The following is a 19,054-nucleotide window of genomic DNA, read 5'->3' as shown; positions in this document are numbered from 1 at the left end:
ACCCACCGGCGAGTATGGTACCGTACCAGAACCACCGAGTATGGCTGCTAGACCCAATCCGGATGGGGCCACCCATGGATGGATGCCTGAGGGCGGTTGTATATCGACCAGGCCGTTATCGATCTACACCATGTCTACACCATGTACGGAGTATCCACAGAGTACACTCTACGGAGCAAAGATCGAACCCTGCTTCGTGGTACCTGGCCAAGCGACCGGCAGCGATGCGAACCCTACACATGACTGATTCCATTCCACGTGGACGGTTCCGAAAGAGAGGTCCAATCCACCGGCCTCATCGGAGGAGCCGTCAATGATTGTCGGTCCCAAAGAATGCTCCGCCCAACAACAATCAGGATTGCTGGGATAGACGCATGGTTAGCCACATCCTGACTATGTAAGCAACTCAGCATCGATGGCTGTGGAGGCTTGACGAGCCCCTCTGTGCATGCCTCAGGCATCTTCCCCAGCCCCCAACCCCCGAACATGAAACGCTTCCCCAAAAAAGAATCCTAACAATCGAAATCATGGGGCTGGTCCCCTTCCCCAACTGCCCCTTACTTACTACAGGCTACCTACGTCCTACCGCCACGATGCCTCGCCGTCAAGCTTCTGACCTGCATGGTGACGGATCCCATGTGACAGTCCCTCCCACACACCCTTCCCCCATCAATGCTCAATCCGCATAGAGGCAGCCGTCCATCTCCCGATGTGATTCCACCTCCCCGTCCCATCTGCAGTCAGTGACTGCCCCCAATCTTAATCAAGCGTCTAGTGCCCGTGAGAGCCAGGCTAAGGATCGACCAATCTATTCAACCGCCGAGCTCCGAGCCAACCACGCTTCTTCTCCTTCTCAGACCTCGGCTTGATTGGATTGCAGTGGGCGCGGGCACCGTCCACTAGTTCTGCACCCAGAGTGCTAGGGCCTTTTCTTCTACTTGTAGAGTAGCATTGGCATTGACGCTCTCCCGCCGGTCCTATCATCCTCGTCACATTGCTCTGTTCGGCTGTTGGAGTCCCAGCTGGAGCCATCACACTCCCCGTCATCATCACCCGTGTTGGTCACGAGCTTCGAGAGGGCTTCGGCAGGACGATGCTGATTTGATCATCAATGGTTGGTGCGGTCAGTTTGGCAGAAGCTGGGATCCGGGCTAGACATCGTGCCACAAGGGCTTGGGATATAAATAGAGCCGGGGCATTCCTCATCGGCTTCCTCTCGACCCATTACGGTGTCCCCCCCTACCCAAACCCCGGCAACTGTGTATGGGACCAGGAACATTAGCGCATGAAGATGCTTTCCTCATCCATCCTCACTGGCCTAGTGCTAGGCATGGCATCCATCATGCCAGCCATTGCGCAGTCTGCCTGCAACGGCCAGTCTGCCTACTGCGACCGCAAGTACTCCAACGTCACCCAAGTTGGCGCCCACGACAGTCCTTTCGTCGGCCTGCTCCTTTCCGATAACCAGAATCTCAATGTCACCGGGCAGCTGGACCTTGGAGTCCGGTTCCTACAGGGCCAAACCCACAAGTCCTTGGTGGATGACACCATTCTTCTCTGTCATACATCGTGCTTGCTTGAGGATGCGGGCACCCTGGAATCCTACTTGGCCACAGTCAAGACCTGGCTGGACAGTAACCCAGACGAGGTGGTGACCCTCCTCCTCACAAATGATGACAGTCTTCCGGTGGCACAGTTCGGCGATGTTTTCACCAGCGCCGGACTCAAAGATTATGCCTTTGTCCCAAGTTCGTCTCCGAGCACCCTGGCCATAGATGCGTGGCCAACCCTACGGGAGTTGATCGGGAATGGCACGCGGTTGGTGGCTTTCCTAGGTAAGCAGGAACCATACAAGTGCATATTGGGGAACATTATTTGACTAACGTTCCAGACTATGGCGCCGATGCGTCGACCGTCCCGTACATCCTCGATGAGTTTGCATATTTCTTCGAGACGCCCTATGATGTGACGGATGCGACCTTCTCCAACTGCAGCATCGATCGGCCCGCCGGGGCGTCAGCCACCGGGCGCATGTACATTGTCAACCACTTCTTGGATGTCGACATCTTGGGCATTCTGATCCCTGATCGGGAGCGTGCGCCCGAGACCAACGCCGTGTCAGGATCTGGCAGCATTGGAGCCCAGTCCGACCTGTGCGAGTCCATGTATGGCCGGTTGCCAAACTTCCTTCTCCTGGATTTTGTCGACCAGGGTGAGCCAATCGCGGCACAGAGTGCACTGAATGGCGTATAGGTATATAGCTGTTGTACTTGCCTATCTAATTGAGGTGCTGTGAAAATCGTGAGAATTGTGAAACGGGTCCATGCGAGGTTGCCTTGTGAGCAACCAGCGGGAAACTTTTAAGTCTATCCATCCTAAGAGGTCTCGTAGTCCAAAAGTCGAGCATCTCGTGTCAAAAGCCCAAGAGTAGCTCGTAAAGCATTCCAAAATTCCTCACTCGTCCAATTCGATCTGCATCTCGCGTTCTGTTGCGAATTGATTAATTTGAGTCAGTAATGCCAGACTTGAACCTCAAAAGCAGCTCAGCCATACGTACCCCAGATTTTGTTTGCCGATGCAACAATAACCTCTGCCTTGGCGAGCAGCTTTTGGGCATATCGTTCGGCTTCCGTGGGATGCAGTTGGCTCTTCTGAGCCTTGCGCGGGTTTACCTGACATTCCGGTTAGTATAGTGCGATCGCGCAAGGCATTCAAAGTTGGTCACACCATCTTGAGGGCAGGCACAAGGTCCTTCGCATCGGCCTCCGCCAATGCTCTTAGGTTGCGGAATCCGTTTTCTCGGAGTAACCTGGCAGTCCATCCTTTGACATAGGTCACCTGTGCCATGTCCAGGAGATCGGCGCGAGCCCCGGCCTCCAGTCGATCTCGCATATGATCTAGAACGGCTGCCAGCATGCCCCAGTTCATTCGTTGGCAGAATTTCACAATCCCAGCAGCGAAGCCATGACATTGTTGTGCCAGGGTCTGCACGGCTCCTCGCGGGATCCGGTAGCGACTGGCAACTGTTGACAGTGGCACTTCATTACTCAAATCCCGAAGCTGAAACGCCGTATAGGCTCTGCGGTAGATTCTAGCCTGCTTCACCTGTTCGGGGTTGTTCTCTTTAAGCGACGCGCCACTTTGTGCCCTGCAAATCCATCAGTGCCTTAACGTCTGATAGAAGGTAGAGTCAGGAGTCCCGCATACATCGAATTTACAAAGCCGGGCTGGACACCAACAAACTGCAAGGCACGCAACCCACTTTCATCGAGATTATCCAATTGATCGCGAAAAATGAGCCAGTCGATTGGGGTGGTGGTGGCTGCCTGAAGGGGAGTAAACATGTAAAATATGTGCATATCACCATCCATGACGAAGGCCTGCAACGCTCGTTTCAACTCTTCGTGGACAAAGAGACCATCTTCGGGCGCAAACGCGGAAGCCACCACCGCTTGTCCGAGTTGTGTCGGCGAGTATGACTCGTCATCATTGATGCGTAGGAGCCCCTCGGTGATCAATTCTTGAAGTGCAGAGCCCATGATGCTGTAGGCTAGTCTTTTATCTACCGTCAGGTAAAGAAGGGTACATCGGACGTATTCCTTGATCGCATCATAACCGGAGACGAGCCCGGTCGCAATAGCCTCCAAGAGGGCTCTGGTGGCATATGAGTATTTGGTCGTCCTGCAGAGCTTAGCGGAGGCTCACCTCTTGAGGCCCCTTTTTTCAGGGGCCAGACAACTTTCAATGGCGGGCATATCGGCTTCTAGGAGGTCGCAGACAGCTTGCAGGTCGCTGTTTCCGCATATCAGGTATGTTTCACCCACCTCATCTTTTCCTTTGCGACCAGCTCGCCCACACATCTGTCGCCTTCACGGATTTAGCTCGTAGCACTCCACATATCGTTGAGGCACCTTACAGCATTGCCGGTCCTACAAGATCTCGGCCCATACGTGTTCCGTTTATAATCACCCTTCGTGCGGGGAGGTTGACTCCAGCCGCCAGACTGCATGTGGCTATGAGTACCTTCAATACCCCTTGGTCGTAAGCCTGCGCGATCAATTCTCGTTCTTCTGTGGTCATCCCTGCATCTAAACTCACGGCTCAGCGTGTGCATCAAGAAAATGCGATGACTACTTACGATGGAACCCCACGCCTCTTACGAGCGTGTTTTCCAAGACCGGGTCCAAGCCGCTAGGCAGGCTTCGTAGCTCGGCGAGTAAATCCAATCGTTTGCTCAGGTCGTCTGTATTTCCTGAAGGAGCCGGCATTGCTTCGCTTATCACGGCTGCTTGAAGCTGGCACATCTGTCGGCTGCCACAGAACACCAAGGCACCATATCCAGCGGCAGCTGTGTCGATGGCCAGAGCCACCGTCGCATTCGTTGTGTGGTTTGAAAGTTCCCGAAAGGTTGAAGGACGAATGATCCGATGGGGAGGCATCTTATCCATCAAAGAAGTGTTTGTCATCGACTTCAGCCTAGAGATAGTCTGGAACAGCTGCCTCGAGGTTGCCGCAGGGTATATTGCGTTCTCATAAACGAGATAATCGTCAATTGGAACTGGCCGGTAGGTCGAGACAAAGTAGACCGCATTCATCCACTCAGCAAGCATCTCTGTATTCTGAATTCCGTCAGATTGACGATACCCAGGTCTGTAATCGGGCCTACAGTCATACCGATAATGTAGCGCTCATGCCAATAATTTGAATATCCTGCCGCAGGAGAAGCAATTTGGTGACCATTAGTTCCAACAGATACCCTCGATGTTCATCGTCAAGCATGTGTAACTCATCCAAAACGACTACTCCCAAGTCCCCAATGCTGCATTCTTCGATGGCGGAGTTCATCAACGAATTTGCCTAGATGAGAACTTTCAGAGCAGATTCATGACCCAATCAATGAAGCAACGCACCTTCTCAATCGTGCAGACAGCTATGTCCGTGTCTGCCCAAGACGCAGCAGTCCTGCTTCCACCAAAGTATCCGGTGACACGAATCGATCGCTGTAGTTTGTTCCAACGGTGGTGGAACGGTTTTTCGTTGACTGCTTCATCCTCAGCGCTGTGAATGTTTTTCTCGACATCCTGCACGATGCGTCTGAGCCACTTGAGCTTCTCCTGTACCAATGCAACATAAGGAAGGACGAGAATGGCCTTGCGTCCGGGGTTCTCAATGATACGCTTGAGCATGAGGACATCGGCGACCAGAGACTTCCCTCCGCCCGTGGGGGCCGTGTAGACCAAGTGTCGGTCGCCCTTGAGGAGACCTGGAGTTAGCAGGCATGACGCCTGCCACTGGTAGATGCTGTTGAGCCCAGCCTCGGCAAGGTTCGATACCAGCGCAGGCGGCAGGCCATAGGCAGGATGTTTCAGGGACAGAAAGGGATTATGTGCCAATTCCTGGTCGGTAGGGAGCACATTTGGCGATTGACCATTACGCTCGGGCAGCGTCGCAGCAACGGGATAGATCTCACTGGCAACCAGGCGCGCCTTAGGAAGCGTCAACGAAGGACGGATAAAATCTACCGGCCGACCAACCGCACCGGGAGCATTCGAGGGATGTCCTACGCCCACCAGCCTGTGATCATCGCCTGCAGATGGGTCCGGGGGTCGCTTGCTTCCAGCCAATGGGGCTATATGGTACGTCTGCTGGCGGGCAATATCGACAGAGGTCTGAAAGCCATAGGTCTGAAGTGGTTGCCCAGGTTGTGCAGACATGCCTTGGTTAATATTTTGGCCTTTGTACAGCTATAACAGCTATCGTGGGGCTCCCATGAACGATGGAGTGTACGAGATAGCTGGTCACACCCCAGAGAACATTAGATGACTATCACCAAGTGGGGCAACAGCTCTAGTTTCAAATTCAAAGGAACAAATGCCCCCACAGAGGCGGAATGGGGATGTGTTGAAGTTTCTGGCTGCCCGAGGGTTGAGACGAAGCCAGCAGTAGTACTATGATGATGATGCAGATGATGGTGGAGGGGAAATTTCCAACAGAGAATCCCCGCGAGGCCTGTTTTTGTTCTGGCAGGAACGCGGGTGCAACGCGCTCGTTTCGGGCAACGGCATCGTGATGGCCCATATGCCTCAGGCACCAGATTTGTGGGGAGCCTTGTCGGGGAGCCTAAGGCTGGTGGGAGCCTACTTGGGAATTCCATAATGCGTTAGGACATGCTATAGATAGGCAGTACTTGCATGCATACTACGAAGCCTGATAGGCTCAAGTCACCCTGCAGTAAGATGAAAGGGCCAGGTCAAATAACACCGAATTAGCATAATAATAATGGACCTTTATTTTTCTGTTCCCGCGCGGAAACGTTCCTGGATCGTCTCATCCACTAATCGGAGCCCTGCTGATCCGCCAGTCGGGGGGATGACTTACCCAACGGAGGTTGGTCGTGTGCTAGTCAATAGCGGCATGCATCTTCCATAGTATAAGTAGCACTGGCCATATGGTGTCTAGCGCCCGGATCGGGCTCGTTCACAGGTTACGAAAGGACCCGAGGCTGGAGGCCGGAGGCTGAAGGTTAAACATAGTACGTCTTGGGAATCAGGAGTGACCATGATGGTGGCCGCCCTTCGCATCACACTGCAGTGTTCAGTCTCAGTGTCCTGGCAGTGTCCACTGTTCACCCCGTGAGTCCTGCGACCCAGTTGGAGCACAGACGTTGGAAATCCAGCTGCCACGCTATTCCTTCTTTTCCCGCGCCCTCTGCAGGACTGAGGGTACGTGAGTAAGCAAGGGTGGCCGGAGAACAAGCCCGGCTATCAGAGCCAGACATTTATTATTGATCGCTAGTTGACCTTGACACTCACTCATTTATTCACTCAAACCTCCATCTTGGCTGGCGGCTCGGGTGGATTGCCCTTCCGGGTGGATAGATTTCCATATGAGGCTATCACTCCAGCAATTACCGCCAGAATAATCAATCCTCTCGTCCTTGTCCTACTGTCTCGTGCAGGTTGGCTGCCTGGGGTCACCTGACGATTATCAAACTGCCTTTTGGCTACGGAAGACTAAGGTAAGGCGAGGCAGCCTCCGACTCCATACGGAGGGTGCTAAGATGCGGACCTGCGCAACACGAGTCTGGTTTACCGAGTAGCATTGACACGCCCCTTGATGGGTTGGATTGTTGGCTCATGTTGGCCCTCTCCTCACATCCCACTTGCGAGCTTCTTGCCATCCCATGATTTTCGATGGGTTTGAAGTCATCTAATGGTAGGGACTAAGCCTCCCGCCAAGAGTGTTCTGGGTTCCATTCTACACTTTTTCCGTATCCTTGTACCAAAGTACGTAGGCTATGAGGGGTTTCACACTCATATCCGTAGGGGGGTCGAAGCGGACGGATACCTCGGACGAATAATGTGCCATTCTTCTTCAACATTATTGACCCGGAGGACTCTGGGCCCGAAAAAGAAGGGAAGGGTAAAAAAAAAAAGAAAGGAAAAGTAAAAAGGGAAAAAGCCCCCCAGTGATCCACCCACATGTGGCCACTCACGCTTAAGCAGACTTGATCATACATTCCCCGTACACCGTATCATTATTCATGACGGTTCGGGTGATTCTTCCTCGCACACTGATCCGTTATTTTATTGAGATATTGCGATGGTTTTGCGAGAGCGCTCAGTGGGGGGGGGGAAGTTTTTTTCTTGACACCGCGGATGCATCCCAGTCGATATACCGTGGGGGGGTCATCGGTGTATGTATGTGCTCGGCACAACATGGGTTCCTTTTCCCTTAGGCCCTTTGCAGGCACTAGTCCCTAAGTGCCAGACTCCTCCATACCGTCCCCATAGCGCGCGCCCTTTAGTATCGGACGATCGAGTCATCTTGCCGCGTCGACTCCGTCGGCCGGACAGCTTACACGTTTCGACAGTTGGGTTCAGCAGAGACAACCGAGCAATATGATTGGGTTTTGCATTTCCGGTCATCAGATGATGGATTAAATAACCGGGCCCAGCAAACTGTAATCATCCAGGATTTCTGGTACAGAGACTGGTCGATTAAATCTATTCTAGCTGTCTGTCTGTATGTATGTCTCTATCTGAGTGCTTGTGCTTGGGGGAGAGTGGTCGGAATCGGTTTAGGCATTTGAAACACCAAGCCGACCACCCCCCGGTCAATCTTCCTTCGACGGGAAGGGCTACCACCATATCCGTGACTACTAGGCATCCGTCCCATCATCATCATCATCATCAGTCAGCCTTGGAGATAAAAAATATATGCGATAATTCGATTCTGCCCCCCTTGCCAACACGACCCCCTCCCAGAAGGAAAAAAGTGAAAAGCAGGCCTTTGGCTTGGGTAGGTAGCCAGGCTGGCCGGAGGCTGTAATGTGGCAACAAAGTCAGGACAACCAGCGCGGCAACCGGTCAGTCGTTTCATTGGACCAGGTTGGGTTGCGATTTCTGATCCCAGGAGTTCCAAGGTCCGACAGTCGCCCGGAGACCTGGGATGCCTCCCAGCCGGGCTTATCGGGAAGATGATGTAACTCCAGACCAGCCTCAAATTGATCGACCTCGTAAAGTACTGAGTAGAGAACATCATTCCTCCAGGCACTTGGGAGGACCCGGATGATTGGAACAGAATTCCCCGGGGTGCTGGCCATCATCCGAAGTATCTACCCAAGTCAACGGGAGTGTCCCTTCACCTCTCAGTCCACGGAGCCAAGAAAAAAAAGTCGCACCCAAAAGATCCGCCGTCGCGGGGGAGATCCCCAGTAGTACTTAGATACTTACGGCGAGTCAAGTACCCTAGGCTAAACGCTAAGGGTTGGGCCATGTTCCCGCTCTGGCCGACGGATTACTGTTATCATCACCTCATCGCCGCAAGTCGACCACATGCGCCCACCTGGCCTGCACAGCGGCAACCGCTGTCAACCAGGATTATTCCCCTTCTTCCAGCGCGTCTCCACGGCGGTCCCCGATGAGGCTGGTCGGGATGGATGGATGGCTCGATGGCTGTTGACTTCCGCACGGGAGTGGTCGCGACTGGCGAATGGGTGGTTCGCATCAGAAGCCCCAGGCATGCCTGAGGATCGACTGTGTAGCTGCTAATCACCACTAGTCAATTAGCACTGCAGGTCGAAGGGAGCCATGGAACTGGCGCCTCCCCTCCCTTTTCTGTACTGTCGCTGAAGCGCTGAACCGAGTTTTCGGTTGCCCGCCTAAGCTAAAATGGCTTAGCATTTCCAGCACGTATCCATGCCTCCAGTCGCCTGTCGTACAGAACCACTGCTTTTGCACCCAATGCCCCTCTCCCTTCCCTAGCTCAGAAATAATTCCCCCGGGAAAATTATCTCTCCTCAGTCATCAGTCCTCCGCCGCAGCATGGGCCGTGAAAAAGCGAGCCCGGTCCCATGTTTCAACCTCGATCGCCTCCTTCTGGCCTCCTGCAGCTGTCGAGGCGACTCGGATCTCCTGGTGGTGGTGGTGGTGGTGCTGCTGCTGCTGTTCTCCGCCGGACGCGAGATGCATCCATGATACAATAATCCAAGTAGGAGTAGTTCTTTTGAGCAAGGTCATTCACCTAGGTACCTTTTAATAATCCACACTCCACCGAGTGCTTCATCACCCTGAGAAGGGGCGTTGGGTGTTCTGCAAATAGGAGGCCCCGATTACTTCCAGAACACCCCCGTAACGATGCGGTACCACTTCAAGAACGGGCTACCATGTCCCGAGTCCTGCGCAGGCCCTCAACCGTCAAACCTGGGAGGATCGGGGATGATAATGTCATCATGATCATCGGACGCGGCGATGACAAGCAACAAGATCACCTCCATCAATTTCCTTCTTGTCCAGCCGACCTCCTGGTTACGATGCTGACGCCGTTTCCGTTGATCTAGTTTGAAACAGACGATATCCGCTGCGCCTTCGATGGCATGGATGGGTCCATCTGTCCACTCACTGCACTGGGACTTGGCGCTCTGGATTTCAGATCCAACGCGCATGCGCTGCCCTACGTGACAACATTCCTGCCACAGATTAGACATGCCCTCTCTGGTCCTCCGGGCCCGTTCCCATCACCCGCCTTTCTTTTCTGGACCATGGTGATTGACGCACCGAGTGAAAGGATCAGTAAAGAGGGTCGTGGAGGGATCATGAATGAATGAATGAATGTATGTTACTATGTATGTATGTATGGATGGATGTATGCAAAGCCCGCCTGGCCGTTCATTATGTATTATTTATTTGCTTGCCCTGGTCCCCCTCCCTTTGTCCGTCCCATGTTCTTTTTCTTTTCCCCTGCTGCTTAATTTTAGGTTTCCAGGTCCCTCTCCATTCCCTTCCCTTCCATTCTCATTTTCCCCGTTCTTCAGCATTGATCCTCGTCCCATAGCCCCTCCCCCAATATCATCATTCTTTCGCAGTCGGGTTTGTCGGCCCACACAATCCCTTTCTCCTCCCCCCATCCGCGAGAGATCTTACTAGCACTAAAGTAAATCCGCTAAACCCAGTGTACCGACGTAGATCACCCAACGGGTCAAACACGCCGCCTGGACGAGCAAGGGGAGCGCACTGCTATAAAAATAACCCCGACGTCCAGGCACAGAAACTAGATCAGATAGGACATCGGACACTATAGTATACTATCGTAGATGGGAGTAAATCCCAGCCATCGCAGCACCGAACGCAATTCGAAAGAAACGAACGGGGAGGGAAGCCAATCCATTCCATGCTCTCGAAGCGATATTCATCTGGTTCATGGGTGGATGGAGGATCCGTCATATTAACACATCGGGACTAGGGGCGAGGACGTGGACTGGTCGGGATCCTCGACGGCTTTCCTGATTCTTTCTGGTCTCTCTTTCTTTCCACCCTTCTTGCATTTCCTCGTCCTTTCTGACTTTTCGCGTTTCTTTCCTGCCTGGCTGGCTGGCTGTATCCGTCTCGATTCTTTCGCCTCTCCCCTCTTGTCCTCCTCCGTCCCTTTTCACTCTCCCATTTCCCCCCAGCTTTCCTCTCCCCTTCCCACCCACACCAGCCAACCAACCCCCCCTCTCGATCTATCCTCAGATGTATGCAGTGCTTGGGTAGCCCTGGTCCAATACTAACACTTCACGACCAACATCCATCATCAGTCTGGCAACCCACGAACTACTACTAGTACTCCTCCTCCTACTAGATACGACAACGACGTACTTTCTGCCACTACGAGGGCTAGTCCGATCTGACTGGCTACTGATCTTATCCTGTGCTCACCCCACGAGTCTCCCAACGCCCTAAGTGGCTCTACGTCTTGTTTGGCTTCCACCGCCGCTAACCTTCATTTTACTACTCCGACGTTTCCAGCGGGCCTTCTCTTCTTTCTTCCTTTCTTCCCTTTCTCTCTTCCCTTCTGACTGACTGTCCTTCTCCTACATTCTTTCGTCTCCCCCATTAATTAATTCCATGCCATTCGGTAGCCGGTCTCCCTGCCGCTCTGCTTGCTTCCTCCCTCTTGTTCCTCTCACCCTCCCATCATCGTGTTGTTCTTATCACTTTCGGAGCGGTGCCGATCTTGATATTCCGTCCTACTTATTTTTTGCCATTACCACCCACTCGACCCTTTCTGCGCCCTTGCGGGAAGAACTGAGGGAACCGGACAAGACAGCTGCTCTTGCTACCTGCCCATTACACTTTTCCGGGTTGGCGTGACCATCGATTGACGGTTCCCCAGTGCTTCGGGCAAAATATCTGCAGCGCCAGGCCTGGTCCATTTCCCATTTTCGTTTTCTTCCCTTCGCCTCCCTTCCACCCGGCTGCAGAGTCCACTTTCATGAGGGATCGTCTCCCCGTCCCGGCCCGTTGCTGAGCTTTGCATCTCCGCGTCCCAGCCAGTTTGGTGTTCTCTCTCTCTCTCTCTCTCTTGTGCATCTTGTGAACATCCTAACCCACCCATCCACCCACCACCGTTTCTCCCTTCTCCCCTTCACCAACTTTCTTATCGGGGTTCGGTTTCGGGAATTCCACGCGGGAATTCCACTTGAGGGTTGGCCATGGCCTTGGATAGGTCACCGCCCCAGAAGTCCCCTTCAAACCACCACGGAAAGCCCAACTCGTCGTCGCCGTCTGGCGCAGCCCGTCGCATGCCCACCCCTGGCCACTCTTCCCGAACGGGTTCGGTCGAGGCGCCCACCCCCCAAGGTGCCGCCACCAGCCACGACCTGCTTTCACTGCCCATGCCCATCAGCGCCTCGGCTTCAGACGTCGCCGTTACGGAGCCCCCCAGCACTTCCACCACTCCGGCGCCTTATGGCACCCGGTCCAGAGGTCGCAATGCCGCCCCGCGTCCCAACTATGCCGAGGATCGCGATATCGACGTCGACTTGGAGCTGGCCCAACCCGCCTCGAAATCCGCTAAGCGGAGTAGCGGCGTTGCCGGGGCTCTCGTCAATGGCTCCAAAGCCGACAGTGAAGAGCCAGTCTCATCGTCAGCTTTACGAAAGAGTCTGACGGCGGTCAATGGCGCCAATGCCGCGTCTGCTGCGAAGGATTCAATTCCAGGCACCTCCTCATTCTCCGCCAAGTTCGAGGAGGGGGCCACCACCCCCTCGGCAGGTTTCTCGAGGAAGCGGAAACAGCCTGCAACTTCGACGATCAACAACGCTACAGGTGGGAACTCGGCGAAGAAGATTTTTACTACGGCCCCAGGGACGGCGCACGGTCAGACGGAGACCAATATGGTCAGTTTTGAGAGCCGTGGTGCCTATCTGAAGGATGGCAAACTCCGAGCGGACGACGGCACAACATACGCCGTAAATGGTGAGATCAACTTCTTTTTTATTTCTTCCTCGCTCTCTTTCTCTCGCTTTCCCCCGTAGACGTGCTTTGTACTAAGATCGGCACTCAGACCACGTCTACCTGATTTGTGAGCCCCCGGGGGAACCGTATTATCTGGCACGGATCATGGAATTCCTCCCCTCCAAGGATGCGCCCTCAGGCCCGATCGAGGCGTTGCGGGTGAACTGGTATTATCGCCCACGTGACATCCAGCGGAAGGTCGCCGACACGCGTTTGGTCTTCGCCTCCATGCATTCCGACACATGCCCACTCACCTCATTACGCGGGAAGTGCCAAATCATGCATATGTCGGAGATTGCCGACTTTGACAAGTATCGGAAGACCCGAGATTGTTTCTGGTACGATAAGATGTTTGACCGCTACATCCATCGCTACTACGACGTGATTCCGACAAGCAAGGTGATCAACGTCCCGGGCAACGTCAAAAAGGTTCTCGACGAGCGCTGGAAGTTCGTCCTGGTCGAAATCGGACGACGGAAGGAGCTTACCAGTGCGGTGAAGACCTGCAAGCGCTGTGGCTTGTATGCCGCAAGGTATACGAATCGTTCTTTCTCGGGTGGAATGGATCAACCATGCTAACTCTCTCTACCATAGCAATGACTCGGTGGACTGTGCTGTCTGCCACCACACCTACCACATGTACTGTGTTCGACCAGTCTTGACCAAGAAGCCGGCTCGAGGGTTTGCATGGGCGTGTGCGGCCTGCAGTCGCGCCCAAGAACGGAAACTCGAGGCGCGCAATACTCCAATACTGGGTGAATCCCAGCCCGATGCGGACGAGGAGATGGTGGAAGAGGAGGAGGAGGAGCCCCACGGCGCGGCGAATGGTACCACAGGCAGCACTCCAGCACCCGCCGAAGAAGAGGTCCGGCCAGCGACCGAAGAACAAGTCGCGCAAGCCAGAATGTGGCCTTATCGCTATTTAGGAATCCACTGCCGTGTTGAAGATGCACTGGATTATGACGACCGGATCTACCCGCGGGCCAGCTCTCGCTTGGGACCTCGACATCAGGCCATGGTGAATCCCTGGCCCGGGAAACCGATCGAGTACGTCAAGCCGGTCGACATCAAGAAGAAGTACATGCGGGGCTCCGGGGGGCGCAAGGATTCGAAACTGTCCAAAGAGACCCTGGCTGCAATCGAAGCCGCCAAACAGGAAAAAGCAAACCGGCCGAAGTGGGTCCAGGACGAGCCCCTGGGATATGTCCGACGCGGCGAAGATGAGCCGGTCTCAGTGGCCGGGAAGCAAGTCCGGACCGCAGAGCTGATGTTCAAAATGCCCACGGCCGACCAGCTTCCGTCCCGGGGCGAAGACGACGCGCCTGGGTCCGATCTCAGCCCGGCAGATCGCGAAAAGTTCATCGATGAATATATGGAGCGCGCAAAGGCTTTAGCCCCTCAGGTGGGAGAAGAAAAGTACGCCACTAATTTTCTCGACAAGGCTCTCGACCTCCTTTACTCCAATAGCTTCGACGCCGATGCTGCTCTAGCAAGGCTGAAGCAGATGAACAAATACAAGGATCTTAAGGAGCCCCATTTGCGACCCGAAGAAGTTAAACTCTTTGAGCAGGCCGTTGCGAAGTATGGGTCCGAATGGCGCCACATCACGAAGCACGTGGGCACCGTGCCACATTATCAAATCGTGCGGTTTTATTATATGTGGAAAAAAACGCCCCGCGGTCGTCAGATCTGGGGTGCTTATGAAGGCAGGCGGGGCAAGAAGGAGGCCAAGCGAACCACTGCTGCGAAGTTGGTGGATGACGTGGCCGACGACCATGATGACTCGGCCTTTGATAACGAGAAAGCCACGGAGAAAAAGCGTGGGTTCCAATGCAAGTTCTGCTCAACGCGAACCTCCCGGCAGTGGCGACGTGCCCCCGGCATTCCGCCCGGTACTACCACCCCGAGCGAGCCTTCATCGAAGCAGCGGGATAAGACGTCGCAGCTTACCGTGGCTCTCTGCTTGCGCTGTGCGTTGCTATGGAGGAAATACGGTATCCAGTGGGAGAGCGTCGACGAGGTGGCCAAGAAGATCGCCCAGAGCGGCAACAAGTCATGGCGCCGGCGCGTGGATGAGGAGCTTCTGACTCAACTGCTCGTCTCTACCGAGACTCCCATCAGTATCAACAGTGCGACCGCTGCGACGGCGGCCTCCATTGGGGTCCCAGTGAATGCTAATCCACAGGTGCAGCAAGAGTCTACGAGGAAGAAGGGTCGAATCTCGGAGAAAGACAGCGCAGCGACATCGACGGCCACTTCAGTGGAACCCGCGCCGAAAAAGAAGGCCGCAACCGACCGGGTCCCGGAGCCACCCCCGATCATGCCGGATCCCCCCAAGGCCAAGACGCTTCCCTGTGCCATCTGCAACAAGATGGAGCCGATGGGCGACCAGCACCTGTCTTGTAGGGACTGCCGCCTGACCGTGCATCGGAGCTGCTACGGAGTCAGCCCGTCGCGGAACTGCGTGAAATGGCTTTGCGATATGTGCTCGAACGACCGGGACCCCATGATCTCGACTACGTACAATTGTGTCTTGTGCCCGGTCACCTGGACGGAGCACGAACTGATGGAGGCGCCCAAGTCGACTCACAAGAAGAAGACTGAGCGAGATCGGGAGAAGGAGCGGCTGGAAAAGGAGATGGTCAATGAAGCCATCAAGCTGTACCGGAAGAGGCAAGAAGACGTGGGCAAACCGATCGGTCCTCGAGAGCCGTTGAAGCGGACAGCCGGCAACAACTGGGTCCATGTCATGTGCGCCGTCTGGACGCCCGAGATCAAATTCGGCGACGCTAAGGAGCTCGAGCCGGCAGAAGGATTCGGTCTGATTCCCCGGGACAAGTGGCGCGATGTCTGTAAGATCTGCAAGACCGACGGGGGCGCCTGTGTGCCGTGCCACTTTGGCAACTGCAACGCCCGTTTTCATGTCGGCTGTGCATTCCAAGCGCAGTACAAGTTTGGGTTTGACATCACGCCGATCAAGAGCTCCCGACGGGATACCGTGAGCAGCGTCCGGCTCGGAGAGGAGGTAGGAGCGGCATCTGCGGGCATCTGGTGTCCTCATCACCCGGTTACGGCGACGATCCATGAGATCGGAGAGCCCACCGAGGAAGAGGGGATCAACGCTCTGCAGCGGTATGCCCTGGCTTACAAGCAAGCCGACCTGACCTTGACGGGAACCATCAGAAAGGCGGCCTACGTGCAACAATCGGTCAACGCGTCGCATCACGCTGCAACACCCTCGGCCAGCCGCCGAGTCTCGACTACCAACGGCGTTGCAGCACCTCCGGCCGTGTCGACCGCTCCAGCAGCCGCATCAGCAGCGCCCACAGCACCGACAGCACCGACAGCACCGACGGCGCCAAAGGACAGCTACAAACCCGCAGAGGAAGCTCCGGATGAGATGGTGATCGACTCCGAGAATCACGCCCCCCGACCCGTCGCTGATGCGGACGCGACGAGAAAGTGTGTTCGCTGCTCCAGTGCCTTCAGTCCCCGCTGGTGGCCCCTTGATAAGTCGCGACGCACGCCGGGAGTCGACCACAGGACGCCACTGCTCAACGGAGTCGGACTCAATGATCCCATAGGGTCAAGGTTCTCCGGCGCGGCCTCGGCGAGTCCTCCGTACCTACATCAAACCCCATCACAGCATGCCCTTCCGCGCCTGAATGGAGAGTACAGCCCGGCGGAGAAGACGGCCCTATCGGCCATCAACAGCGAGGGATCGCAGACCTTGTACGAATGCCACAAGTGCCATCTCAAGAAGCCCATGCCGCAACCATCGCCTGAACCCCGCCCGTCGTCTTACTCGGCAACACGGCCCGTCTTGCCCGCCCCTCGGATCACGGAATATCACAACAGCCCATTTGGCTCTCATCATGCGCACCCCCCGCAGTCCGGGGTCCTTCCCCGACCGATTGGCCTTCCGCCTCACAGCGGCTCCGATTGGCATCCCGGCTATGAGCAGCGCCCTGCGGAGTTCGGCGACAGCAAACTGCGCAACGGACTCCCGGTGCCTGGCTATCGCGCAGGACCTCCGCCGCCGCCGCCAGCCCCGGCAAGCCATATCAACGGATTCCCGCCCACCCCCTCGCACCATGCCCCGCCGCTGCCTCATTATGCCCCTGGGTCCCACCCTCCGGCCCAGCCGTTTCCGACGCACCAGAGCCCATATGGGCCTGTCTCGATGCCGTCGCCGCATCTGTCCCACGCGACGGGCCCTCGCCCGTATGCGCCATCCGCATCGCCTCCCGACGTCCAGGCGACGATGGTGCGGCACTCGCCTCAACATTCGCTCAGCGCATTGAACGGTGGGCCTCCGCCACGTGTCTACTCGGTGGATCGCGTGCTTGGGGCGCCAACGCAGTCGCCGCCCGTCTCGCAGGTGCATATGGATCCACGAGGCCCGACTCCTCCGGTCAAGCCAGAGGATACGCCGGTGATGGCCAGCGCGGGCCGACATACGACTGCCAGCGGGACCAATGGAGGGTCGGGGGCGAGTGCGAGCCCGTCTCTGAAGAATTTGCTTTCCTAAACCCCAGTGACTACGATAGAATAATCTGCCGTGTATTATAGCCCCTTTCATTCGTCTGCATCCTCCTTTTGTTGCTTTTTGGGCTTGTTTCTGGCATGGTAAAAGTGGGGTTTGGGCTATTGAGCTTTCCATCAGCGTGCTTTAGATTATTGATGAATCGTTTGTTCTCATTTTTTCGCTTTTCGCTACCATGTCTCCCCTTCTTCCGTGTTTTTATATAGTCATGAGAGCGCATACTCGATGTTTTTGACTGCCGCGGCTACAGCCAGGATCATATGCATGAACACGCGAAGAGCCGGTGCCGGAAGAGCGGCTCCAGTGATACAGAATACAATAGTTCCAGTTATGCTATTGCTAACTTGATCATCCATCAATATATGTATACCACCTATCTATCTCTGTGTACATCTATCAATCTGATTGATAGTCGGTCTCGGCTGCATGCACCATGTGATAACTGGCATTCCTCGACAAGTCTTAGCCAGACATACTCCGTATCCTCCGTACTACTAGGTCTCCAGCTCAACCTAGTGACTCCTGGCCCATTACCCACTATCCCTTCCTACCTAGCAGCAATACCTCCTATCCGATCCAATTTCCTTATCTACCCCAATCGCAGCTTATCTTCCTTCATCTTCTCTCCACACCCATCCATTTATCTTATACATCGACACTTAGTATCAAAACGCGGGGTCCACAAGCCCGTCGAACCAATTCCCTGCTACCTGGGCAGATAGCTAGCTAGGTAGGTACATATGTAGGTAACCCGAATTGAGTTCGTGTGACGCTACACGACAGGAAAGTGTATTCTGCGTGCTGTTTTGGTCTTGTTTTGTGAGGCGGTATTTGTGTATGTGTGTATGTGTGTATGTGTGTATGTGTGTATGTGTGTATGTGTGTATGTGTATGTATGTATGTATGTAGGTGGGTAGGGTAGGGAGGGTACTAGGGTAGGTTGACCACGGGGAGGTACATATGTATACATATCCATATCCATCCATGTATGTAGGTACTTGTGCATATGTATTATGTACTATGTATGATGTATGTAGTGTCTGGATGAGGGGTGATCGTCGAGGTTGAACCATTGAGTTGAATGGATGATAAGAGCGGGTGGGGAGGATTGGTTGGACTGGGGTATTGGGGATCGGGGAATTGGGGATGGGGATGGGGATGGGGATGGGGATGGGGACGGGGACGGGAGACTGGGGCGAAAAGCTGTCATGCATATTGAACTGTACTATTACTATGTATGGACTGTGAAGCAGGGATGGGGATAGGATTTGAGGATGGAGTATGGTCGGGTGGATTATGCCTTAGTACAGTTATACCAAGTATCGATGGATAGATAGAGATATTTACCCCACGGGTTAGGTTCATTGAGATTCACTGTGTTGATATATATAGTTAAAGTTCCGATACCGAAGTTGATTCATTCGGCAATAATCAGTAAAGTGTTGGGAGGACAATAATTCAGCCACTGACCGGAATTTAGAATTCAGCCACGCTGCTGGTCGGTCTCTCCCTCGTCTGGACTGGAAGGATGCTCCTTGCAGGATGCCGCCCCAACTCAGGTACTCTTCGCCCGTGACCGACCTCAACCTCGGACTTGACGGTCCGTGTGCCTGTCCTTCTGAATGGCGGCGTTCCGAACGAATCGGCAAGGCGGGATTTCCACTCACGCCGCAGCTGCAGCTTGGACTCTTTACTGTCTACTCGACACTTACTCCGTGCTGTGTACTTC

General features: G+C 54.7%; 6 protein-coding genes across 6 annotated transcripts; 3 read left to right on the top strand and 3 right to left on the bottom strand.

Annotated features, from left to right (window-relative positions):
• Window positions 1–1,291: 1,291 nt before the first annotated feature.
• On the top strand, window positions 1,292–2,253 carry BO80DRAFT_356784 (uncharacterized protein; the record flags this gene model as incomplete). Its single annotated transcript, XM_025715807.1, has 2 exons — window positions 1,292–1,835; window positions 1,892–2,253. The coding sequence occupies 2 exons, from the start codon at window positions 1,292–1,294 to the stop codon at window positions 2,251–2,253; spliced, it is 906 nt and encodes a 301-aa protein (XP_025574846.1).
• Window positions 2,254–2,454: 201 nt separating this feature from the next.
• BO80DRAFT_465328 (DEAD/DEAH box helicase) lies at window positions 2,455–6,003 on the bottom strand (the record flags this gene model as incomplete). The annotated part of the gene is made up of 9 exons (XM_025722708.1): window positions 4,911–6,003; window positions 4,675–4,857; window positions 4,139–4,619; window positions 3,917–4,088; window positions 3,706–3,867; window positions 3,208–3,654; window positions 2,728–3,148; window positions 2,558–2,672; window positions 2,455–2,486 (listed from the first exon to the last, which is right to left on the bottom strand). The coding sequence occupies exons 1-9, from the start codon at window positions 5,712–5,714 to the stop codon at window positions 2,455–2,457; spliced, it is 2,817 nt and encodes a 938-aa protein (XP_025574845.1). The 5' UTR covers window positions 5,715–6,003.
• A 3,305-nt stretch (window positions 6,004–9,308) lies between these two features.
• BO80DRAFT_425681 (uncharacterized protein) lies at window positions 9,309–9,473 on the bottom strand (the record flags this gene model as incomplete). The annotated part of the gene is made up of 1 exon (XM_025719576.1): window positions 9,309–9,473. One exon carries the CDS (start codon window positions 9,471–9,473, stop codon window positions 9,309–9,311), a length of 165 nt encoding a protein of 54 aa, XP_025574844.1.
• Window positions 9,474–9,780: 307 nt separating this feature from the next.
• BO80DRAFT_425680 (uncharacterized protein) lies at window positions 9,781–10,163 on the top strand (the record flags this gene model as incomplete). The annotated part of the gene is made up of 1 exon (XM_025719575.1): window positions 9,781–10,163. A coding segment is annotated over exon 1 (227 nt), but the record flags the coding sequence as incomplete, so codon positions are not given.
• Window positions 10,164–11,804: 1,641 nt separating this feature from the next.
• BO80DRAFT_101040 (DNA-binding E3 ubiquitin-protein ligase SNT2) lies at window positions 11,805–17,315 on the top strand. Its single transcript, XM_025713331.1, has 3 exons — window positions 11,805–12,740; window positions 12,829–13,312; window positions 13,374–17,315. The coding sequence occupies exons 1-3, from the start codon at window positions 11,975–11,977 to the stop codon at window positions 17,308–17,310; spliced, it is 5,187 nt and encodes a 1,728-aa protein (XP_025574842.1). The 5' UTR covers window positions 11,805–11,974; the 3' UTR covers window positions 17,311–17,315.
• A 430-nt stretch (window positions 17,316–17,745) lies between these two features.
• Window positions 17,746–18,605, bottom strand: BO80DRAFT_101030 (uncharacterized protein). Its single transcript, XM_025713330.1, has one exon. It carries the CDS (start codon window positions 18,537–18,539, stop codon window positions 18,048–18,050), a length of 492 nt encoding a protein of 163 aa, XP_025574841.1. The 5' UTR covers window positions 18,540–18,605; the 3' UTR covers window positions 17,746–18,047.
• Between the last annotated feature and the right edge of the window lie 449 nt (window positions 18,606–19,054).

The sequence above is a fragment of the Aspergillus ibericus genome (assembly GCF_003184845.1).
Source record: "Aspergillus ibericus CBS 121593 unplaced genomic scaffold BO80scaffold_22, whole genome shotgun sequence".
Taxonomy (NCBI): domain Eukaryota; kingdom Fungi; phylum Ascomycota; class Eurotiomycetes; order Eurotiales; family Aspergillaceae; genus Aspergillus; species Aspergillus ibericus.
The sequence above is the reverse complement of the archived record's forward strand: the minus strand, read 5'-3'. Positions and strand labels throughout refer to the sequence as shown.

What these genes read in the sequence shown, in the direction of transcription:
- BO80DRAFT_101040 (XM_025713331.1), top strand. Translation starts at nt 11,975, where the DNA reads ATGGCCTTGGATAGGTCACCGCCCCAGAAGTCCCCTTCAAACCACCAC. An exon ending in CACAACATACGCCGTAAATG is followed by an intron (nt 12,741 to 12,828) that starts GTGAGATCAACT and finishes ATCGGCACTCAG; the next exon opens with ACCACGTCTACCTGATTTGT. An exon ending in TGTGGCTTGTATGCCGCAAG is followed by an intron (nt 13,313 to 13,373) that starts GTATACGAATCG and finishes TCTCTACCATAG; the next exon opens with CAATGACTCGGTGGACTGTG.
- BO80DRAFT_101030 (XM_025713330.1), bottom strand. Translation starts at nt 18,539, where the DNA reads ATGCATGACAGCTTTTCGCCCCAGTCTCCCGTCCCCGTCCCCATCCCC.